At 42.3% G+C, this 22,298-nt stretch overlaps 1 protein-coding gene and 1 long non-coding RNA gene across 2 annotated transcripts in view; one reads left to right on the top strand and one right to left on the bottom strand.

The window, feature by feature from the left end:
- The window catches only part of LOC112583706, a 26,994-nt gene extending 13,671 nt beyond the window's left edge, over positions 1–13,323 (top strand). Inside the window, exons 4-5 of the long non-coding RNA XR_006549318.2 lie at positions 4,239–4,479; positions 13,189–13,323. This is a non-coding gene — a long non-coding RNA (uncharacterized LOC112583706). The remainder of the gene's footprint in view (positions 1–4,238; positions 4,480–13,188) is intronic.
- AGA (aspartylglucosaminidase) lies at positions 10,074–22,298 on the bottom strand. The gene is made up of 9 exons (XM_006080574.4): positions 22,093–22,298; positions 18,525–18,678; positions 17,509–17,621; positions 16,483–16,595; positions 14,911–15,025; positions 14,200–14,275; positions 13,284–13,391; positions 12,436–12,569; positions 10,074–11,094 (listed from the first exon to the last, which is right to left on the bottom strand). Exons 1-9 carry the CDS (start codon positions 22,217–22,219, stop codon positions 10,994–10,996), a joined length of 1,041 nt encoding a protein of 346 aa, XP_006080636.3. The 5' UTR covers positions 22,220–22,298; the 3' UTR covers positions 10,074–10,993.

Here is a 22,298-nt window from a genome sequence, read left to right as displayed (position 1 = left end):
AGTGGCATAATATGCTTTTATAGCTAACTTGAATGGAAGTCGTAGGAAAGAGCGATGTGACAGACCCCTCGCCCCAACCTCCAAGGAAGGCTGCAAGGTACTGCACACCCGTCTGGCATCCAATAAATCCAGCTGAGTTAAAGCATAAATCTAGGACTCCGGTCTAATAGAGCAAAAGTTTCAAGAAAGTGATTTCAAGTGTAAGAAAGGACAGTGACTTCCAAATAAATCTGGTCGAAAACTGTGTTGCTTGGCCACAGAGTTAATCAGGGAGCCAAGTGGGTGCAGTCCAGGTCTTAACCCCGTAATATTCACACACCCTCGTTCTCCTTGTGTGGCAATGCAGATTCCTAAGCATCACACAGAAGCAAGCATGCTGATTACAGAAACCTCTCTGAGTGGAAGACAAAAAAAAAAAACAAAAAAAACTTGACGATGAATATATTGTTCCTGTTTATATCATATCAAAAAGGTGAATCTTTGAAGGTATAATTATTTTTCTAAGGACAGTTCTCACAAGAAGTTTTCTCTTCCTCCTTCTGTCTGTCTCTTTCTGGATATTGAGTCTCTGACGTAGGCACATCTGCCCACCTTACCAAGATGCATGACATGCTGTCCCAAAAGCTGAAGAGTATTTTCTTATGGGGAGGAAAATATCCAGATATCCACCAGCTAGCAGCCACTGTATGAGGCAATGCCTTTCTTGAAAGGCAGTGGAAAGCCACAGTGGCTATCAGCTGCTGGGCGCTTTCGGTCAGTCCCACCCACCGTAACTGCCTCTGACCTGGCTGAGTAAGTGGGTGGATGTAGTTAGATGCTAAAATTGGCTCATCAAAGTCCAGAAGTTGAAATTTTTTTAATGTTCAAGTATCTTTATTTTGTTTTCTACTTTGACTCTGAAGCACTTAAAGGGAAAGAATCTAGGAAAAAAGATTTTTAAATGAAATTTTGAAGTTGAACATTTTGAAGACTGGGTTCAGGATCCTGCCTGCTGTCAAGATGACACCCTGTTATCACACTTGTGCAAAACACCCAAACACAGATTATTGCAGACTCATTCACAACCTGCCATGTCTTACTATTTAACTGTCATGTACCGATATCAACAGAGACCAGTTTTTGCTACTAAAAAATGTTTTCACTGTGCAAGTTTTAGTGTAATTAATTTTTTCCTCTAACCTCAGGCTTAAGAGAGCAAGGTCTTTGTGCCTATAGAGACCGCTAAGAAGCCTGCCCTCCCCTGCCCTTTACACATTAAACCACCCTCATCAGCCACCTTAGCTAATGGAATATCCTATATGTTTGCAAAATTCTCTTATGATCAATTCTAAAGTTGTTCCATGGAAGAGTTTTATTGCTTCCTACCTTCTTTCTTTTATATGAAGATATCTATTGATTTCCTACTAACATTAAAGCATTACACTTGAAACTGGGGAGAAAACTTAAGACAGAAATAGTTCTCCATCTTATCATCCAGGAGGGACAATTATAGGCCATAATAATTTAGGGTGATTATTTGTGTTTAATGTGATTGTTCAGGAACCCTTAGGAAGGACACTTAACTGGACTACAGTAGTGAGGGAAAGCTATGCTGCTGCTGCTGCTGCTGCTGCTGCTGCTAAGTTGCTTCAGTCGTGTCCGACTCTGTGCAACCCCATAGACGGCAGCTCACCAGGCTCGCAGTCCCTGGGATTCTCCAGGCAAGAACACTGGAGTGGGTTGCCATTTCCTTCTCCAATGCATGAAAGTGAAAAGTGAAAGTGAAGTCGCTCAGTCGTGTCTGACTCTTAGCCACCCCATGGACTGCAGCCTACCAGGCTCCTCCGCCCATGGGATTCTCCAGGCAAGAGTACTGGAGTGGGTTGCCATTGCCTTCTCCTGAGGGAAAGCTATGACAAACCTACAAACCTAGACAGCATATTAAAAAGCAAAAACATCACTTTGCCGACAAAGGTCCATATAGTCAAAGCTGTGGTTTCTCCAGTAGTCGTGTACGGATGTGAGAGTTGGACCATAAAGAAGGCTGAGTGCCAAAGAATTGATGCTTTCAAACTGTGTGCTGGTGAAGACTCTTGAGAGTCTCTTGGACAGCAAGGAAATCAAACCAGTCAATCCTAAAGGAAATCAACCCTGAATATTCAGTGGAAGGACTGATGCTGAAGCTCCAATAATTTGACTACCTGATGTGAAGAGCCGACTCATTGGAAAAGACCCTGATGCTGGGAAAGACTGAGGACAGAAGGAGAAGGAGATGATGGTTTAGATGAGGATTAGATGGTTAGGTAGCATCACCAAGCCAATGGACATGAGTCTGAGCAAACTCCGGGAGATAGTGACGGACAGGGAAGCCTGGCGTGCTGCAGTCCATGGGGTCACAGAGTCAGACAGGACTTAGCAACTGAACAACAGCAGTGAGGGAAAGCACTCTGTTAGAGGTGACGGCCTTTACTGTAGGAGGAGGGGAGGCAGAGGAGTGATCCTGGTGAAGAAGGTCTGGCTGGAGACAGAATGTGAGGAGTGGAGACTTGTGAAACCTGGGCTTAGTGGTGTGAGCAGGGACCGTAGTACAGATTAGCTAGCCCTCTATCCTAGCACTGAAGTAATCACTTGAGATTTACACATGCCGTCACATTTGGGTTTGTGAAAATTTGCTCTGGAGTTTGGAGACTGGATTAGAGAAGAGCCTTGAATCCAGTTTAGAATATCAATCAGTTCAGTGCCTGTTAGAATAATCCACATGGAAGAAAGTGATGGCCAAGCTAAGGAACTGCTGCTGTGAATGGAGAGAAGCATACAGATTTGAAATATTTAAGAGGTAAATGTGATTGGCTCTGTGTTATGACAGACAAGTGTCGAGGTCTTGAGCAACTGGGTGGATGGTGTTGTCAGCCCTTGAGACAGGAAACATGGTAGGAGGGACATGTTTGGTGGGAAAAGTGAGTTCCGTTTGTACTGGACGAGTCTGAGATGACTGCGGGGCATCCCAGTGGAGCTTTCCAGGAGGCACGTCAGAGCTTCCTGCTATGTTAGCAGAATACAATATGTAATCACTGTGACACACCAATTCCAGGTCGTGTTGTGGAATTCTTTGATTGCTGGCTTTCTTCTCCATTCGACAGTAAGCTCTCAGAGGGCAGAATCTTGATCTGTTCTGACTCACCATCGCATGCCCCTGACCTAGCACAGTGCCTGGTAGATGGTCGGAGCTCAAGACATGTTCCATTCATCCTGTTCCCTGTGGGAATAAACTGCTGCCATTTGTATGCAATAAGTGACAAAACATTGAGCAAGTTCAACGTTCATTTTCTCCAGTTGTTAGCTTCCTTTTGGATTTTAACTCTGATGGTATGTGGCTAAGAAATCAACTATTGCATTAAGATGTCTTCTTAAGTTTCCATTTGCAGACTCTTTCAACTTACATGACAGTTGCTTATCTATTGCCGTGTAAGAAATCCATGCAAAACTTAGCTGTTTAAAAACAGAAGTTAAACTTTTTCTGTAAAGGGTCATATAATGAATAATTTAGAAATCTCTGTTGCAATCACCCCACTCTGCCCTTGTCGTACAAAAGCAGCTATCGACAGCACACAAGTAGGGGAGTGCATTTGTGCCCACACAAACTCTGTTGATGGACACCGACAACCCAACATTATAGAATTTTCTTGTGTCAAAAAACATTATTGTCATTTTAAGTTTCTTCCACCACTTAATAATGTAACATCCCTTCTTAGCTCACAGACCATAGAAAAACAGACAGTGGGCTAGATTTGGCCCAAGGGCCAACAGCGACATTTATATTATCTTTATCTGGGGAAGTGGAACCATAGTCAGGAGCCAGGCTACAAGAATAAGGAGCTTTAGTTGGGGTCTTAAGAATTGCAGTTCTGGAGACACAAACTCAGGAAAAACCAAGAGAGGCTTCCAGGGAAGGGAAGAGTCAGGGGCTTATAAAGACAAACGCCACAGGGTTGTTAAAGATGCCTGGCAAAAATCATGATTGACATGTCAGGAAATACTTGTCCTTAGGGAATCAGCAGGCACTTTAGGGTAGGGGTCTGCTAAGTATCTTGAGTTCCTGGCAGATGTTCTAGATGCCTTCATTAGGATAGTAAATGGTCAGAAGGCCAGATTCCCTCCAGGCTGAGAGGCATGAGTCATAGTCTCTCAGTGAGCTCCCAGCTCCATTCCAGAGAGCTCTGTAAGCAGTACTGACTCCTCTTCGATTTTTCTACTTGCAGAAGGAAAGAATTAAGACAGACCTCAGCGGGGTGATTCTCCTGCCCATCTCAGTGTTGAGGAAAGCTGCTTGGTAGCACTTGGCTTTGGCTGTGCTGGCTTGGAGGATCTTAGCCTTATTCAGACACCTGGCACCTTGGTGGGAATGCCTGGGGAGAGCTGGGCTCAGCTGGGATGGCGAATGCAATCACTGAACTGACTTCCAGAGAGCTTCAAGACGAGCCATATGCATCCTGGCGGAGGGTAAGCCATGTTCCATGTGTAAAGTGAGTCAGGCTTTGAGAGGATGGATGACGTTTATCAGCAGGAACAGAGTAACATGGTGTCCACTTCTTAGTTTCCTAAGAAAGCGCTTATGCTAATACACACTGTTGGGTTTTGTACAACTGTTTACTTTTCATCTGATCCTTTGCTATTTTTCTCCATCCTTCAATTGCCTTTCCTTTTCAGTTCAAAACAAGCCTGCAGAGTCAATGCTGAAGCATAATCCTGTATTAATTTATGGGCTGTGGTGTGGCTCACCAGAAATGAAACGCTCTGGTCCCATGAAATCCTAATCACTCTCCCAGCCAGCAGGTGCCAGAGTTAAAGCATTTCCAGGGAAGTGAACAAGAACATTTAATAAGACCAGGGCTGGGGACTGGTTGCATTTTAGTCAGGGAGAGGGAAGTGCTGAACCGCTGATCAAAGCTTAGCCAGGGGAGGCAACTCTGTTTGGCTTCAACTCAGTGGTAAAGGCAGTCACTTCAAATCCATGGTCAGTTCAATTCAATTTATGAGAGACTTACCCTGTTATTTCTGTATTGCATACCAAGCAGAGAGGATCTGAGCAGGCTTATGAAAAATCTCCCAGGTAAAAGAGAGAATATAAAAATTGTGCCCTGTGTGAGTACTTTCAACTACCCCTGACCCTTTGAGCCCTTCTCCCAAAGTAGATCAGAATCTCAGAAGAGGAGAAGGGCCTCTGTGGAGGCCTGTGTGTCTGGGGTGGATGGCTCCCATCCCAGCCCTGCAGAAGAGTTCTCTCTGATGCCAGAAGAGTGTGGGAAAGCCCTTCCTATTAACTGCTGACCGGGAGTAGCTCGAGTAAAAACAGGTTTTGGGAAAACTCAACTTGGATGTGCTGGGATTAATGAACTTCCTGAATATACAAATGGCTATGGAAGGGTTTTCTAAAATCTAAGAACAGTGCACAGAAGGACATCTTGAAATTCATTGCAAAGCCAAGATAAGGTATAATATGCCTTAAAGATGAATGTAATTTAGTTTAGTTTTGATTGTCAATTATGCCAAGGCAAAACAACTTCTCAAAGCTGGTAAAAATTTTACATGTCTCCTAATAGCAGATGGAAGTTATACCCAATAGAGTGTAAACCAAAAATAATAATCAAAAATTTGCTGATGTAGTATTAGATTTACCTTGGCAGGAACTATATCTTCTTAATGATGTTCAATGTATAGTGATGTTAGACTCAGCTTGTTTCCCTGAATTCATTCTTATGGTGTCAGGCAGAAAACTACCCATTTTAATTTTTAGTTTAATCTTGGTTTTGAATGTCAGTTTTATTTTAAAGGGATTTAAAAAGCGATGTGAATGAAATAGCTCATCTAATGCATAAGTATGATAGCATAGAAAATTTAGAATTAAACTTAAACATTGGCTGTAGTACCACTTTTAAGTTGCATACAGTATTTAGAAATATTGATACATTTAATTGCAAATATAGTAATAGTCATCTTAGCCAGTCAGGCTTTGCAAAGATGTACACAGGAAAGCCTGTGAGACATTTGTGTATGTTGTGATATAAACAGGGAAAGGGCTGGGAAGATGTTCACAAGGTTTGAGTAGGAAAGAAAGGAAGAAGGTGAGGGAAGATTTTGAACTGGGCCAATACATACTCAGACAATAATCCAACAGGGAGAGGAGAAAGAGATGGTGTCTGTGTGGCAGGAGGTGTGTGTGTGTGTTTTTGTTTATTCTTTCTCACTGGCTAATGAAATGATAATGAATTGTCTAGATCTGTAAGACGACAGAAGGAAACCCTTCAGGGGCTTTTGTGTTTGATGCCTTCTGTTGGTCTACCATGAAAGAATAGCTACAAGAATATTTAACGAGTGAAGTCCTCCAATCTCCTTCCTTCTTTCAACCAGTTTTGTGAGAATCATAACACAAATTATTCAGTTTTAAAAAGCAAAGCTGTTCAAGAATACGACTGCTAATGGAGCACTTGAAAGCCATCCTTATTTTGACAAGCCTGGTTCAAATAGTATTTGTGGGCACAAGAGCATGGTTTGTTTTTATCTGCATCCAGACAACTTATCCCAGGAAAAGTTTTGTGCATGATTTTTTAAAAGAAATACCATCTAGAGTTTTGACAGTGTTCTCGGCTGATAATCCTTAACCAATTAAAGTGGACCCACTGGAGACCTTGTTCATAAAAGATTTACCAAAAAGTCACAGTGTAGTTGAATTCAAAATGAAGAGTGTAAAGATAAGTGAGCATTTCTGAATAATAACCTATTCAGTAAAAGACAAAACATATCACTTCAAAATACAATGGAACAGCATTTAAAAAGATATCTTGGGAGACATTTCTCTCCCCTAACAACTCTTTAGAATAAACAGATTTCTTCAGGGTTACTTTGAAAGACGGAAAGCACTTAATAGGTAATTGGGTCGACAGTCGCCCTGTTTTGAGACAACACTCCAAGGATCTGTACGTCTTGCCCCCAAGCAACAGCAACATTTTGATAATTTGAAAAACAGGAATGTTAGCTTGATTGTTTCTAGCCTAACTGACTCTAGTAGAGGAGGATTTCAGTTTATTTATTTCTGAGGGATATTGCATATCAAAGCTTGGAGTAACTCCATTTGCTGCCACTGATAACTATTTAATTCTTAGTATATGATGTTACTTTTGCAGGATTTGATCATTTATGTTTATTTTCTTCAGTTGGGGGCAGTGGCAGTAGGAGATGAGGTCTGTGACAGGAATTGAGATCCATAGAATCACAGGGTATTGGTGCTGCTGGAGAGAGTGGGCAAGGGCCAGGAATTAAAAGAGGTTCCGTTTCTGTTGTATGCCAGACACGGTGGTAGGTGCGTCACAATTTATGAACAGCACATGTATTGACAGACGTAATTTGACAGATGTGGAAAAAGACTCGTCAAGGAATTTCTCCAATAGATAATGTGGTGGCAGAAAAACAATTCCAGTTTTGCTGTTGTTGTTCAGTCGCATTTAGGGCTATCAAACCCCAGTGTCATGTTCTTTCTGATTCACAAGGCTAACTCCTCTGGGAGGAAACTTGGCATCCTCTGGCTCAGCACTGCTAAATTCTAAATTGATATGAGTCATTGAAGGTCTTGAGAGAATGTGGATTCTGAATCAGTAGGCCTGGGGTGGGGTCTGAGAGCCTGCATTTTTAATTAGCTCCCAGATACTGCTGATGGCATTGGTTTGGCTTCCTGGTAAAAGGGTCTCCAATACAACACTGCTTTAGCATCATTAGAATCATTGTCTGACATTGCTTTTATTCTGAACTCTGGTTTAATTTTTAATCAGCCTTTATTACAATAAATGGAACAAGAGAGCAAGACAAGTGACACTGGTTTTATTTGGGAATGCAAAGAAGTCTTTTGACATTTAAGGTGTTTAAGGATTTTGCACAAGTTAGAAAGAAATGGAGACAGATTGCTAGCAATTGAAAGGAACTTTTTCCACATCTACTGTAATATCTGATTTTCTCATAATATCATATGTTGCCATCCACATTCTAGAAACCAAATTTTAATTAAAGAGAATACATGAACAACCACATCTAATAAAGAGCATAGAGAGGTCACAAGTTTAAATCAGCTGACCAATGCTTTAGTGCACTGTCCAGGCATTAGAATTGTATGACTTCCTGTCCCTTTAACTCAGACGCAAATAGGTTGATAATGGCAGCTTTAACTTTCCCCATTATATCCAAGTTGAATGTGCCAGTGATTTTATCCTTCAAGTGGCTATGCTTTTTCAAATACTGAAATATGGCACTTCTTTACTGGCTGACCCCAGATTGTGTAAGAAAAGATTTATCTTATAGCACCTATGGGGCACAGGCAATTCATAGACATGCAATTTTCATGGGCCTTGCCATCTTTTTTAACTTCCTAAGGGTCAAATATATACACATAAATAGCATAATACTCAAGAAAACAAGCAAAAAAATTTAAATGGTTTTTTAGAAGCACTTTTAAAGGTCTAGGAATCTTTTTTAAAAAGACCAATAAAATGACATAAATAGGTCTTAATCTATTTTCATAATTAGCATCCAATTAAGATATGTCATCAGTTTTTATTCAAATGAAGTTAATTAAACTATTAAGATACTGAGTTCAATTATGTCCTCAGGTCCAAATTCAGTCACCAAGTATCAGATATAATGATACTTTAATAAAAAGAACTTCTGCTTTTGAACTGTGGTGTTGGAGAGGACTCTTGAGTCCCTTGGACTCCAAGGAGATCCAACCAGTCCATCCTAAAGGAAATCAGTCCTGAATACTTATTGGAAGGACTGATGCTGAAGCTGAAACTCCAATACTTTGGCCACCTGATGTGAAGAGCTGACTCATTTGAAAAGACCCTGATGCTGGGAAAGATTGAGGGCAGGAGGAGAAGGGGATGACAGAGGATGAGATGGTTGGATGGCATCACTGATTCAATTGACATGGGTTTGGGTGAACTCCGGGAACTGGTGATGGACAGGGAGGTCTGGCGTGCTGCGGTTCATGGGGTCGCAAAGAGCAGGACATGACTGAGCGACTAAACTGAAAAGGAACTTCAACAATTAAAAATTATGAGCTTTAAAAGTATGTTACAGTCTATGTACGATATGTCAATTAAAAATGTCTTATGCTTATTATTTGTCTCTTGAAACCAAAAGGAATCATTTGAGTGCTGGTATTAGAAATAGATACCTTTTTATGTGCATATAGTGTACATGTCGGAGAAGGCAATGACATCCCACTCCAGTACTCTTGCCTGGAAAATCCCATGGACGAAGGAGCCTGGCAGGCTGCAGTCCATGGGGTCACGAAAAGTTGGACACGACTGAGCGACTTCACTTTTCACTTTCATGCATTGGAGAAGGAAATGGCAACCCACTCCAGTGTTCTTGCCTGGAGAATCCCAGGGACGGGGGAGCCTGGTGGGCTGCCGTCTATGGGGTCACACAGAGTCGGACACGACTGAAGCGACTTAGCAGCAGTAGCCGCAGCAGTGTACATGTACATGTCTAACAACTTCAGGTCAGAGTTCTACAAGAGTAAATCAGGATCAACTAATTTGCTAGGGAGCGACAGGCTGTGAAGATTTTCAAATTTATTTTTCTGGTGGTACGTGGTTGCCTAACATGTTAACGGACGGCAAACAAGAAACACAGGCATTTCACCTTGATATAAATAAATATACTCTGAGTTTCAATCTGGCTTCTTTCTCCCTGTTCCAAGGCCCAAGTAGGAGATTTCAACAAATCATCACACCTTATGGGAACCCACAAAAGTTAAGATTTTCCCTGCTGCTCTGAGTGTGAGGCTGGATTATTTCCTTACTGGTTTTCAGGCCTCCATCAGCAGCTGCTGAGTCCAGCTTTCAAGTTCCTCTTTGTGAAGTCCGACTGGATGGGCCAGAGAGGGTGTCTGTGAGGAGGCACCCCAGTCATGATACGGGGTGAGGTCTAAGCACAGGTGACCTGAGAGCATTCTCAAAACTACAGCTTTCCAGCCCTAACTTACAAAGACCATGAAATTTTAAGATGAGTGTAGGAAAAAAACAGAGCAGGTACCCCGTAGGTGGGGACAATATTGTACATACAGCTTTATTAATGACTCCTGATGTACAAGGTCATGAAGGCAGAGATGATAATGAGCACACACACGTACAGTTCAGGATGGCTGTCCACAGACGGCTGACTGAGTGCTCAGGAAAGCAAGGCGGACAAGAGCCACTGACTCATTGCTAGCCTCTGGACAGGAGATTCATAAAACCACAGAACACATCAAGTTCCCTAAATCCACTTGCACAAGAAATTATCAATACTAAATACTTGTAGCTAAAAGTCTAGAGATTTTTGTGGCTAACAAACCTTCACAGGTTGAGAGCTCCATTAGATGGAAAAGTCCAAGAAAATCAACACGGCTGCTCATGAGATGCCCACATTTTCTAATACGTGCAAAACACAATGCACCTTTAATATTAACAGCATTCTTTCCTCTTCAGGCTAGAAGACCATATTATGTAAAATTGATAATAAGTCATTGACATACTACTGTAAAGGTACTGAAATTCAGTTAGAGCATATCATGGTGGGACTCATCATTACTCTTCCTTTGGGTCTAAATATCTTGGCTACTCTACCTATTTAAGTATCCAAATACAGATTACGTTTTGTGCCTTTACTATATTACTATGGAAATAAATCCCCAAAGTAGAAATTTCTTGAAACACTGAGCAGAAATCCAGAGATCACTTAAAATTAAACATATACAAAATACACACATACATATTCATTTTCAGGGGATATATAAAGCTTAAGTAAAAACAAAATTTTTTTTTTCACATATACAAAGTGAAAATGCTGTTTCAGCATAAAATTTATTGTTGTGCTTATTTTACAGAGTTTAGAATACATGAGGCACATTATTCAATGACAGTGAGTAGCCTTTTCAGCTTCTGTTTCTTCTTTAAATATAGATACTGACAGAAAAGCTGGATTAGATGCAATCTACTTTTTCCTCAGTTGGCTCACTTTTTAGAGGATTATAAACCATGAACGGAAACTGAGTAAATGTTGAAAGTTTATTGCAAGCAGCACCTGGGGCCAAGAAGAAAGAAAGCCATTTGGTTAAATGTAGAATGCACGTATTTACAACCAGTACAGACACCGCTTCGGACAGTGGCCACTGTGTACCTGCTGTCCAGGCAGGCCATACCAGTGTGCGTGTAGCACACATCAGCTGACAGCCCATGAGACCTCATAATAAAGGCTGATGTTTTGCTCCTATACATATGCGGTCATTGCTACCATTATTTTAAAGTTTTCATACCTACCCTTTTTGTAGCAGAAGAAAATTTTCAGGTACATTTCCTAGTCACTGGGCCATTCCCTGTATCCATCCATAATCCTCCCCTCCCCAGGCTCCCTGTTCGTTTCTACTCTTCTATGCCCGTGGGTGGGGAGGCTAATTTGTCAAGATGGTCTCTGTCAGACAGAGACAGTTCTTCCCCGGCTCAGACACCTGGAGGGCATCCTTTTAATGCCACTACTTTCAGCATAAGGAGCTGGTCAATTTTAAATTCATCTACAATTATATAATTATCATTTTTACATCCTGTTAAATGCAACTTTGAGCTTTCTAAGATTTATTTCCTAAGAGGGAATCGATGAAACGGACTTATTTTAGACATAAAGCCTTTTCCCCCATAACTTATATTGACTTTTGCATTTTAGTACTTAAAAAAGCATAAGGAATTCCTCCACCAAGTTTTCAAATACCGAACTGTGGGAAGTAAGAGATCAAAGCACAATAATAAGCAGTCTAACCTAATAAGTTGTATTGATCAGTAGGCCGTGTATCTTCCCCATCTGAAATCTCACTAATGAGGAGCGGCCGTGGTTGATCTTGAAGTGCTTTGAAACTGTGATAGGTTCACATGAAAAGTAAATGAAGCAAACGATATGCCTCAAATACACTGCAAAAATAATTCTGCTAACGCCTTTAGTTTACTAATTGGTAATACATTTTGTACCTGGGAACCCTGAGATCTAAATGACTGAGGCCTTTAAATAATGAACGGAAAAGAAGCAGGGAAGATCATTTATCCCTACCTACTTCTAACAAATAAAGGCATTTGACTAGATTAGCCCATCTCAGCATGCACTTGAGCTGAAGCTAAACTTTCCTTTGGACAGATGTCAAGGCTACAAAGCTAAAAACCAAAGACTGGATCCTAACCACTGCCAGTCAACCAAGGAGGGGCTCAGGTGCATTTTTAACCGTTTGGGGGTCTTGACACATCAGCAGTGAACATCTATCTACTCAGTATAGCCCCAGTTTCTGCTGCAGAGGAATAAAATTCCTCACAGCATTTAAAAGTCTCAGTCCTCATCAACATTTGCAGGTCCACACAAATATGAATTTCAAATAAAACCCACCATAACTTCCGGTCACGTTAGCACATATCACAGCCCCAAAGAATTTGGGAAAATACTTCTGGATTCTTGAGATCACTTTTTCACACGCTGTGGTTGGATTTTCTCCTCTTCTCATATATTCTACAGCTTGATAGCTGATTTAAACAGAGGCAAAAATTTAGTGTCACAGAATAAACAAACTCCAAAGTTTGGTTACTTGAGGTTCCACATGTAAAACCTACAAAATTGTCAAATTTAATAGTGCAGATAGGTGAACAGAGGCCCCTAACTTCTGTGGCAATATCAACAGAAAAGGAAGTAATCTTGATACCATTTCTGTCTTTTCAGCTCACCCACCCACTCATTTCAGATAAGAAGTAATGTATTTGGCTTTGGCTGAATAACTGTTATTTAGTAATAACAGCCTAAAGTCAAGAAGTATAGAGTATAGTTTCTTTAAATAAGAAACAAGGCTACTGTCAATGGGGAGAAACAGTAGGCATGAAGAGAACACCTAACTCTTAAGGGTTATCTTTCAGTCATTAACGGTATGTAGTGACTCCATTTTCTACTTCTGTTGTCAGTTTTCATGTTTTCTTAGTGGCCTTACACTTTATTTAAATAGATCCTAAGTATGCTCATCTGTGTAGCGCAGTGAGCAGTATTATTCCATTTCAGACGACTATGACTGCTTCATCTGAACGATTATGACTGTTAAAGTGATAGTGTGAAGAGCTGGTAGGCTGGGTTTCTAAAAAGTTCTGCCACACACAGGTTTGGGTCACGTGGCACAGACGATTATGTTCTATCCTGACACATGGCATTGCCACCCGACTCTCTGGAGTCCCAGATGGAGGAGGGGGACACACCTTGGGACGAAGCGCATCAGGATGTCCCCATTGCCCGTGGCTGCCGCGGCTCCCACCATGTCGTCAGCGTAGGCCCCAGACCCAGGGATCGGTGAGTCTCCTATTCGGCTTTGGGAGGGCACAGCATGGTCATTCAGGGTGCAGAAAACTCTCTTAGATGTTTCTGCTTAGTCACTGACTATCATTTCAAGTAAATTCTTCATCAGAATACAGACAAGCAAGATTTTCCTTAGTTTTTCCACTTGGGTTTTCACAACCCTGCACTCCTTACACGGCGATCAGACAGCAGCCCGTCACACGCAGGGGGACCACACAGGTTCACAGCCACCACCACCACCCTGCATTGTCTCACGCTGGATCGTCTCAACAGGTCCCAACTGCTTTTCCTCATCTACAATCTGTTCCTGCTTTCCAGCTCACATGCCAGCATTTCAGCAAGCTTTTCCTTGTGTTAATAATAAACCTTCCATGCTTTTCTGCTACTTTGAAATAAAAGTCCAGGAATCCTTAAAGACCGCCTCAAGTCCGGCTCTGGTATTCCTTCCCTGCCCTTGACAGATGCGCAGTTCTGCTCTGGCCATCCTGAGCCCTGAACCCAGGTGTGCACTGCTTCGGGTCGGCTCCGGACGTGGCTTGGACATCGCCGTTCCCTGGCTCAGGCTCAGGGTCAGTGCCTGGCCTCTCTCTGTGGTCTCCCTGACTATCCCGGCCTAATCTGATCACCCCTGAACTCTGCAGCCCTGGCTGAGACCCCTTCTCCTTTGCACTTAGCAGCGACTCATGTATCTTCTTTCAGTAAACTCAGCTATGAGGGCAGGGCTGTGCTCTTAAGGCTCTTCATCCCCCAAGGCACCTAGGACATATTGGCTGACAATCAATACATATTTTCGAGATCTGTTCTTTTAGAAACACTAACCCAGGTATTTTGAATTTTATACCATTTGTAGATGTACCAGCAGCAATATTTCCTGTCTTATGGATGACGACCATGCCTAGAAATTTAAAAAAGAATATATCATTGTAGGTATCAACTCTACAGTGTACCTCAAATAAAACCAAATAATTGAGCAATTGGCAATATAAACATCCTCTTCCATTAATTTCAGGTAGAAGACAATAGGAATCTTGGGGATTCTGAAAATTACACCAGTGGTATATAATCTGTGTGTTTTAATGACCTGGTTTCATGGCATCATTTTGTAGGCATCCCATTTCCTCACTTCAGACTGCTCACTTTTCAGTGCCTCTTCAATGATTATGCCAAAGAGAATCACTGCTGGACACTAATGGAAACTTCCAACATTACCGGAAATGACTGGAGAGATCATTTGAATGTGGCAAACATAAAATAATTAAAGAACTAAATATCAAACAAAGATTTAAAAATCATCAAGTGAATGATCATCAGATTTTTGTATAAGGTAACTGACCAAAATGTATACATATAAAAAGAATGAAAAGAATGTGTGTGTATGCATATGTGTATACGTATGTTTTTTTCCCTTAATTGGCAGTTAATCAAAATCACCTTCTGGTTCATGAATAAGAATAAAGAAATTTAAAACTACAAGGAAGCAATTAAAAATGGCTGACTATAACCATAAAAACTGTAGAGAAGACAAATTACCAATAGTATCATGACTGTAACTCTGTGCTGTATCTTCGTAGGTGATACCATCTCGTTTTAAGACAGTAGGTGGTTTGTAGGGTCCACAGTATTTTGAAGAATCTGGTATAACATTCTGTAAATAATATTTAAGTTTTAATTTTTTAGAAAGGGTGATTTTAGAAATCAGCAAGTGGTTATGTACAATCACTAAACATCAGCAAGAAACCAAAAGGACATCTGGTAACTGAAAAGTAAGAATTAAAAGCCAAAGGTTAGCTAAGTCTTATGTGAACAGATGGATATAATTTTGCTAAATACATAGTCAAATCTCAGAATTACCCAATATGGACTAGACAGCTATAATATCTGGAAGAGATCCCCACTTTTTCTCTGTATATGCCAAAATGTCTCAGCACAATGGCAAATATAAAGATTTTCTTTTTTAGATTAGACATGATTTTTAAGATTAGATTTTCTTTTTTTTTGGATTCCTTAAAGAAATCAGATATACAACCTGATTTTTTCAATTTTAGAATCTGTTGCCTGGCCAAGAAGACTTATGCTGAGATTTAAAGCAAAATCTATTTTAAAACCTTCCAATTTTCAAAGCTGGGTTCATGTGAGCATATTCTAAGTTGTACTCTCAGATTCTTTTATGAATCTTAGAGGCTCAAGAAAATAATCCAAATTCATAAATTCAGCTTGTGGACCTGGAGTAGTATTAAAGCAAGAAGCCTACAACTCGTGTCTTATCCGTTTGTGCACAGGGTGCCTCCCGTGACCTGGTGTCAAGCAGTGGTCTCTTTCAAGAGACTCCCTGGTTACTCAAAGGTAATTAGAATTTGGTGAAGAAGCGAATGAGAGATCAAGGTACTCCAAAGAAGGATTCTGCTGGGAAAGAAAAACCGATTTAGGCTAAAGTCCTGGTGGTTCAGACCGTAAAGAATCCGCCTGCAAAGCAGGAGACCCAGGTTCAATCACTAGGTCGGGAAGATCCCCTACAGAAGGGAATGGCTACCCACTCCAGTAATTCTGCCTGGAGAACTGCATGGACGAGGAGCCCGGCGGGCTACAATATCGCCATGGGGTCACTAGGAGTCGGACACGACTGAGGATTAACACTTTCTTTGCTTTCCCATTGATTTACAGGCAAATTATCTTTCTAGTAACAGACACCTAATAGTATAAATCTTCAAGGTGAATAAAGGTAAAATATAGAGTACACTGCACATAGATAAACTGTTAAGAAATACTTTAGATTAATGGTTTCCAAACTGGGTTTTTAACACATGGAAACTTTTGCTACAAAGAAACAGAGAGCAGTTGCAGTGAGGCAGCCCCTTACCCCACAGCAGAAACTTTTTAAGTCCGAAGCCACTGCCAGGGGCCAGGAACTCCCCAACGGGGATGTGGATCGGATGCAGCTAGGGAGATTTCGAGACCACCTGTGCCCAGAGCTGGCTTCAATCGCTGGTTCCAATGAGCAACCAGGGGTGTTAACTCACGCTGCAGGCAAGAGGTAGATGACCGAAAGCGGAAGGACTGTCACTCAATATTTTCAAATAACTTTAAAAAATCATGCATACATACTTTCCAGTAATTTGGTTGGCAATTCCGAGCAAGCCAGTCTGAATGAAGAGCCTGAGAAACATTGGTGGATAAATCCTCATTGATAAAGCCCATGCTTTCGGCAAACTTAGTGGCTGGAGATTGGGAACAAAAATGTACATGAGTTAAGTGTCTTCTTTTAAATAAAATGTATGTACAGGAAGTGCTGTGGGTCAGCTGTCTCCTTCATGGAGCACAACGAGGGGGAAACACAGACGGTCCAGGGAGTATTCAGACTCAAGGAGTGTTGTGGGCATCGGTTTCCAGGTCTCCACTTCCCTACGACCTTCCTGACGCTCATCTACTGACACCCTGGTGATGTGTGTGAGGACAGTTCTCCTTTCCCTCCAGATCTTACTCCTTCTGCTTTACAAAAGGAAAGGGACACCCTGCAACCACAGTGACTCTGTGGCTCTAACTGGGGTGCAGTGCCTGGCATGTAAAGAAATGCTGAGACACCCAACAAAGGCACAACTGATTCCACAAAAGAGTAACGGCTCCTGGCTTTGTCGGGGAGCTTTCCATTCTGAACATCAACAAAACTGAAGGATGCCTCCTGGAGTTGTTCACTACATCATTAAACGATGTAGCAAATGTGATTTTTGACTATAGATCACGGTATGATTTTTAGTATATACCTAGGAAGGTGTTCAAGGATGTAGCACTGTTGTAGCAAAACTCCTTCTGTTCCCACCCTCTGTCATCATATGTCTCTCAGGTCTTATACCCATAAAAATGTAACACAAGAAAGGAAATGATGCTGAATCCTTGTTCCCCCCCAGTAATTACTCATTTACTGATAATAAACTGATTTCTAAATATCCTCCATTAAAGATAAAGAAAGTATGATTTAGAAGTTAAGGAACTTATCCGAAGTTAAACATGTTATGTGAAACAGCTGGACTTTGAACTTAGGTCTGCTTTTATGCACTATTTTATACTGAGCCCTTTTTTCAGAATGAAGACTAGAGCCAAAAGACACCATAATGGAGCACAGTTGAAACACACCTGCCTCTCCTGCTAACAGCGTGTGTGTCGTGTGTTCCAGGACTTTGCGCGCCACGCCAATGGCGTTTTTAATTCGTCTAAGATCTCCTACTGCTCCCACGTTCATGGTAGTGCTGCCAGAAACAAGCGCGGTAAGATTAATTCAGGTATTTCTATATGCTCACAAGTTTTTTACTTCAACCTATAGTGTTTTGTAGGATTAAACTCCACCGTCGTACCATAGAAGCAACAACACATTCACAAAGTTCATACAAATTCCCACATTCAGACATTTAAGGGGAAAAAACCCAGAAAATCAATTAGCCATATACTCCCAAAGCACTGGCCTTCTCAGTTTCCCACCGCTCTGGCTTTTGAAAGGGCCTTTAAGGCTTCAGGTCAGGGAAACCACAGGGCTCGTGGCTGGCAGGTAAACAATGGTTTCCCAGGTACACATTTTTGTACTTCAAGGTTCTCTCTATTCTAAGGAGACCTACCTACCTCCATGTGATATTTCTATTATGATAACGATTTTTCCTTTCAAAAAAATTTTAAATTGAGGTGTAGTTAATTTACAATGTTGTGTTAGTTTCAAGTGTACAGCAAAGTGATTTGGCTTCTTTTCCATTATAGGTTATTACAAGATACTGAGTATAGGTTATATCAAAATATATCAAAACTTATACATTGTGGGGGGGAGGGATAAATTGGGAGATTGAGACTGACAAATATACACTACTACATATAAAATAAAGAGCAAGGACCTACTGTATAGCACAGGGAACTCTACTGGATAGTCAGCAATGGCCTAAATGGGAAAATACAAAGGAATGTGTGTAGCTGATTCGTTTTGCGGCACATCTACTAATACTACACTGCACATCAACTACACTCCAATAAAAAAATTAAAACAAGAATAAACACCGTATGTATTTGTGCATCTTGCTCTGGGTTTAAGACTAACTAACTGCAAATGTAGCTCAACCTGCAGCAAAGCTGCGGAGAGAAACACGGCTCTGCGTGCAGGGCGTCCCTACCCGTCCATGATCATGGCATCCAGCGTGGTCTCCCCCGACTCGTCCGGGCTGCCCCCAAAGCCCACACTGCCGTCACACTGCTGCTGCTCGCAGGTCGCGCAGCCGCTCTCAACCGCGTCCAGGGCCGAACCTCCGGCTGCCAACGTCTTCCACGCTGGGAATCAAATCCCAATAGTGCTTGTGTAGAGAGTGATTTCCTTTTCCATGCCAAAGGCAACAGACCAAACATGGCACGGAAACGCTTATTTTAAAAATTGTTTGCACATTTACTCCAGTTAAGTTGAAATTTTCATTTATCAAGTGTTGCAAAGAAGTCAGAATGATATAGACAGAATTATATAAGACAGCTACTTACCATGAAGAATCCAAAGGCTTCAGCTATTGATGCAAAGTGAGGGTTTTTTCACTTATTAGTACCCATTTCTACTACGTGTGTGAAGAAAGAATACTTCTATAATTCTGGGCCGTGTGACCCTGAGCTAATAACTTAACCTCTCCAGATCTGTTTCTTGCTATTTAAAATGGGGATACTAATCACACAGTAACTGAATTAATCCATCTGAGCCCACATTGGAATTATCTGCTGTTATGGTACTGTTATGGACACTTGCTGTGATAGAGGCTACTTCAGAAGGTATATTTTTATTTAAAGTATTAGATATATTTAAATGATTATGTAGAAAAAATCTTATGATGCTATATCATTAATTTTCAATTTGCCTTTTAGTAGCTTCAGTTGTAAGTTTTAAAATGGAAGGAGAGAAATACCATATTAAATACTTACTTATTTTGGCTCCAGTGGCCATGCTTTTAACACTAAACTATATTCTCCAGAGCCCCATAGATGGAAAAGGGGAAGGAGAAAAAAGGTCTTCAGTAGTCAATTTCTTTATTAATAAAAATAGAATTCCTTGACAGGTTGGTGCTACTATTTGTAAATAATTTAAGTATTACTACTGAAAGAACAGGCTTCAAAGTACATTTAGAGAAGTTTCCCCCTTGAATTCAGGCAACATAAAGAACTGTCTCCTGCCTGGGGCCCTGAACTTTCTTTTCTGTCTCCTTGTCGCTGGCAATTTCTTGCAACCTGTTTATGCATTCTCTGAATCATACGCACTGCCTGTAACATACAAACTTAAGGCCATCAAATGCTAAAGCCAGTTCAGCACCAGAAAATTCTATTAGTAGCCTCAAATGGGGGAGAGGAGGAGTAGAAGAAACTCCTGGGGCAGTACGAGTTAAAATGACTGGAACACAGTAAGAAAATGACAGAACCATGATATGTACAGGATGTTACCAAAGCACATAAGACAGGCACCTGACTCAGACTGGGTCTGAGGGTACTAAATGAGGGAAAGCTTCCTAGAGGAGGTGATAGTTTAGTCAGTCTCAGTCCCAGCTGGCTGCAAATCAACATCACTTAAGCAGCTTGGGAAAAAAAAGTTTTGGTTCAAGCAGTGGAATGAAAACCTCAGGAGCGGGGCCCAGGCACATGTATCTTTTGAGAAGTTCTGAGGCAATTGCACTCATCTCACACGCTAGTAAAGTAATGCTCAAAATTCTCCAAGCCAGGCTTCCGCAATACATGAACTGTGAACTTCCAGATGTTCAAGCTGGTTTTAGAAAAGGCAGAGGAACTGGAGATCAAATTGCCAACATCCTCTGGATCATCAAAAAAGCAAGAGAGTTCCAGAAAAAACATCTATTTCTGCTTTATTGACTGCTCCAAAGACTTTGACTGTGTGGATCACAATAAACTGTGGAAAATTCTGAAAGAGATGGGAATAACAGACCACCTGGCCTGCCTCTTGAGAAACCTATATGCAGGTCAGGAAGCAACAGTTAGAACTGGACATGGAACAACAGACTGATTCCAAATAGGAAAAGGAGTACGTCAAGGCTGTATATTGTCACCCTGCTTATTTAACTTATATGCAGAGTACATCATGAGAAACGCTGGACTGGAAGAAACACAAGCTGGAATCAAGACTGCCGGGAGAAATATCAATAACCTCAGCTATGCAGATGACACCACCCTTATGGCAGAAAGTGAAGAAGAACTAAAGAGCCTCTTGATGAAAGTGAAAGAGCAGAGTGAAAAAGTTGGCTTAAAGCTCAACATTCAGAAAACGAAGATCATGGCATCTGGTCCCATCAGTTCAGTTCAGTTCAGTCGCTCAGTTGTGTCCTACTCTTTGCGACCCCATGAATCGCAGCACGCCAGGCCTCCCTGTCCATCACCAAATCCCAGAGTTCACTCAGACTCACGTCCATCGAGTCAGTGATGCCATCCAGCCATCTCATCCTGTGTCGTCCCTTTCTCCTCCTGCCCCCAATCCCTCCCAGCATCAGAGTCTTTTCCAGTGAGTCAGCTCTTCACATGAGGTAGCCAAAGTACCATCACTTCATGGCAAATACATGGGGAAACACTAGAAACAGTGAGAGACTTTTTCTGGGCTCCAAAATCACTGCAGATGGTGACTGCAGCCATGAAATTAAAAGACGCTTACTCCTTGGAAGAAAAGTTATGACCAACCTAGACAGGATATTCAAAAGCAGAGACATTCCTTTGCCAACAAAGGTCCATCTAGTCAAGGCTATGGTTTTTCCAGTGGTCAGGTATGGATATGAGTGTTGAACTGTGAAGAAAGCTTGAGTGCCGAAGACTTGATGGTTTTGAACTGTGCTGTTGGAGAAGACTCTTGAGAGTCCCTTGGACTGCAAGGAGATCCAACCAGTCCATCCTAAAGGAGACCAGTCTTGGGTGTTCATTGGAAGGACTGCTGCTGAAGCTGAAACTGCAATACTTTGGCCACCTGATGCGAAGAGCTGACTCCTTTGAAAAGACCCTGATGCTGGGAAAGATTGAAGGCAGGAGGAGAAAAGGACTACAGAAGTTGAGATGTTGGATGGCATCACCAACTCTATGGACATGGGTTTGGGTGAACTCCAGGAGTTGGTGATGGACAGGGAGGCCTGGCGTGCTGCGGTTCATGGGGTCGCAAAGAGTCAGACACGACTGAGCGACTGAACTGAACTGAGGATGATGATAATGTATAACCAAGACTGGAACCCCGTATTTCTAGTGATAAATACGGCATGTCAGCATGTAGCTCAGAAAGTAAAGGTGAATAGACGATGCTTTATTTGGGAACTTGGTCGTTTGCCAAGCTTAAGTAGAGAGTTACTGCAGATACGTCAGGGGTTAGAAAGCAGAGGTGCTGAGGCCGACAAGAGACACAAGCCCAGAAAAGACAATAAAAGGCAAAAGAAGGTGCAGGGGCCCCTGGAAGTCTGAGCAGAGGCCATAAGTGCCGTAGGTCAGGGTGGAAAATAGTGACCGGCGTCCGAATAGAAGTCACCCCGCCGCTGAAGACCTAAAATGCAGCTGTGGCGGGGAGGAGGGTGCGGCGCGGGAGACGCCGCGGCGCGGAAGGGTGGGGGAGAGCCCGGCGGGGCGGCTGCGGAAGGTCGGCCGGCTCCCGGCTTCCGGCCCCCGGCCCCGGCCCAGCGGCAGCCCGCCCGCCCCGCGAGCTCGCGCAGCGCAGCCCCCGGCTCGGCCCCGCACCTGCCACGGTTGCATTCCTGAAAGGCCAGGTGTTGAGGACCAAGGGCAGCTGGCCGAAGCTGCGCGCCGGGGCGGGGCCGAGCAGCAACAGCAGCAACGGCAGGAGGAGGCCCGGTTTCCACGCCATAGCTGCGCGCCCAGACCGCCGCCGGAGGTCACAGCCGCAGCGGACCCGCGACCCGTGAACCCGGAACTCGTGGTCCCGG

Source organism: Bubalus bubalis, chromosome 1, assembly GCF_019923935.1.
Source record: "Bubalus bubalis isolate 160015118507 breed Murrah chromosome 1, NDDB_SH_1, whole genome shotgun sequence".
NCBI classification, from domain to species: Eukaryota; Metazoa; Chordata; class Mammalia; order Artiodactyla; family Bovidae; genus Bubalus; species Bubalus bubalis.
This window is presented reverse-complemented; position numbering and strand designations above follow the sequence as displayed.

Bases quoted from the DNA above. Each gene is read 5' to 3' on its own strand.
- AGA (XM_006080574.4), bottom strand. From the start codon at position 22,219: ATGGCGTGGAAACCGGGCCTCCTCCTGCCGTTGCTGCTGTTGCTGCTC. The intron at 12,570-13,283 runs GTGTGTCCCCCT...TGTTTAAATCAG, and splicing joins CTGATGCGCTTCGTCCCAAG to CTATCAAGCTGTAGAATATA. The intron at 11,095-12,435 runs GTGGGTTTTATT...TCTTGGCCCCAG, and splicing joins TAACGTGACCGGAAGTTATG to GTGCTGCTTGCAATAAACTT.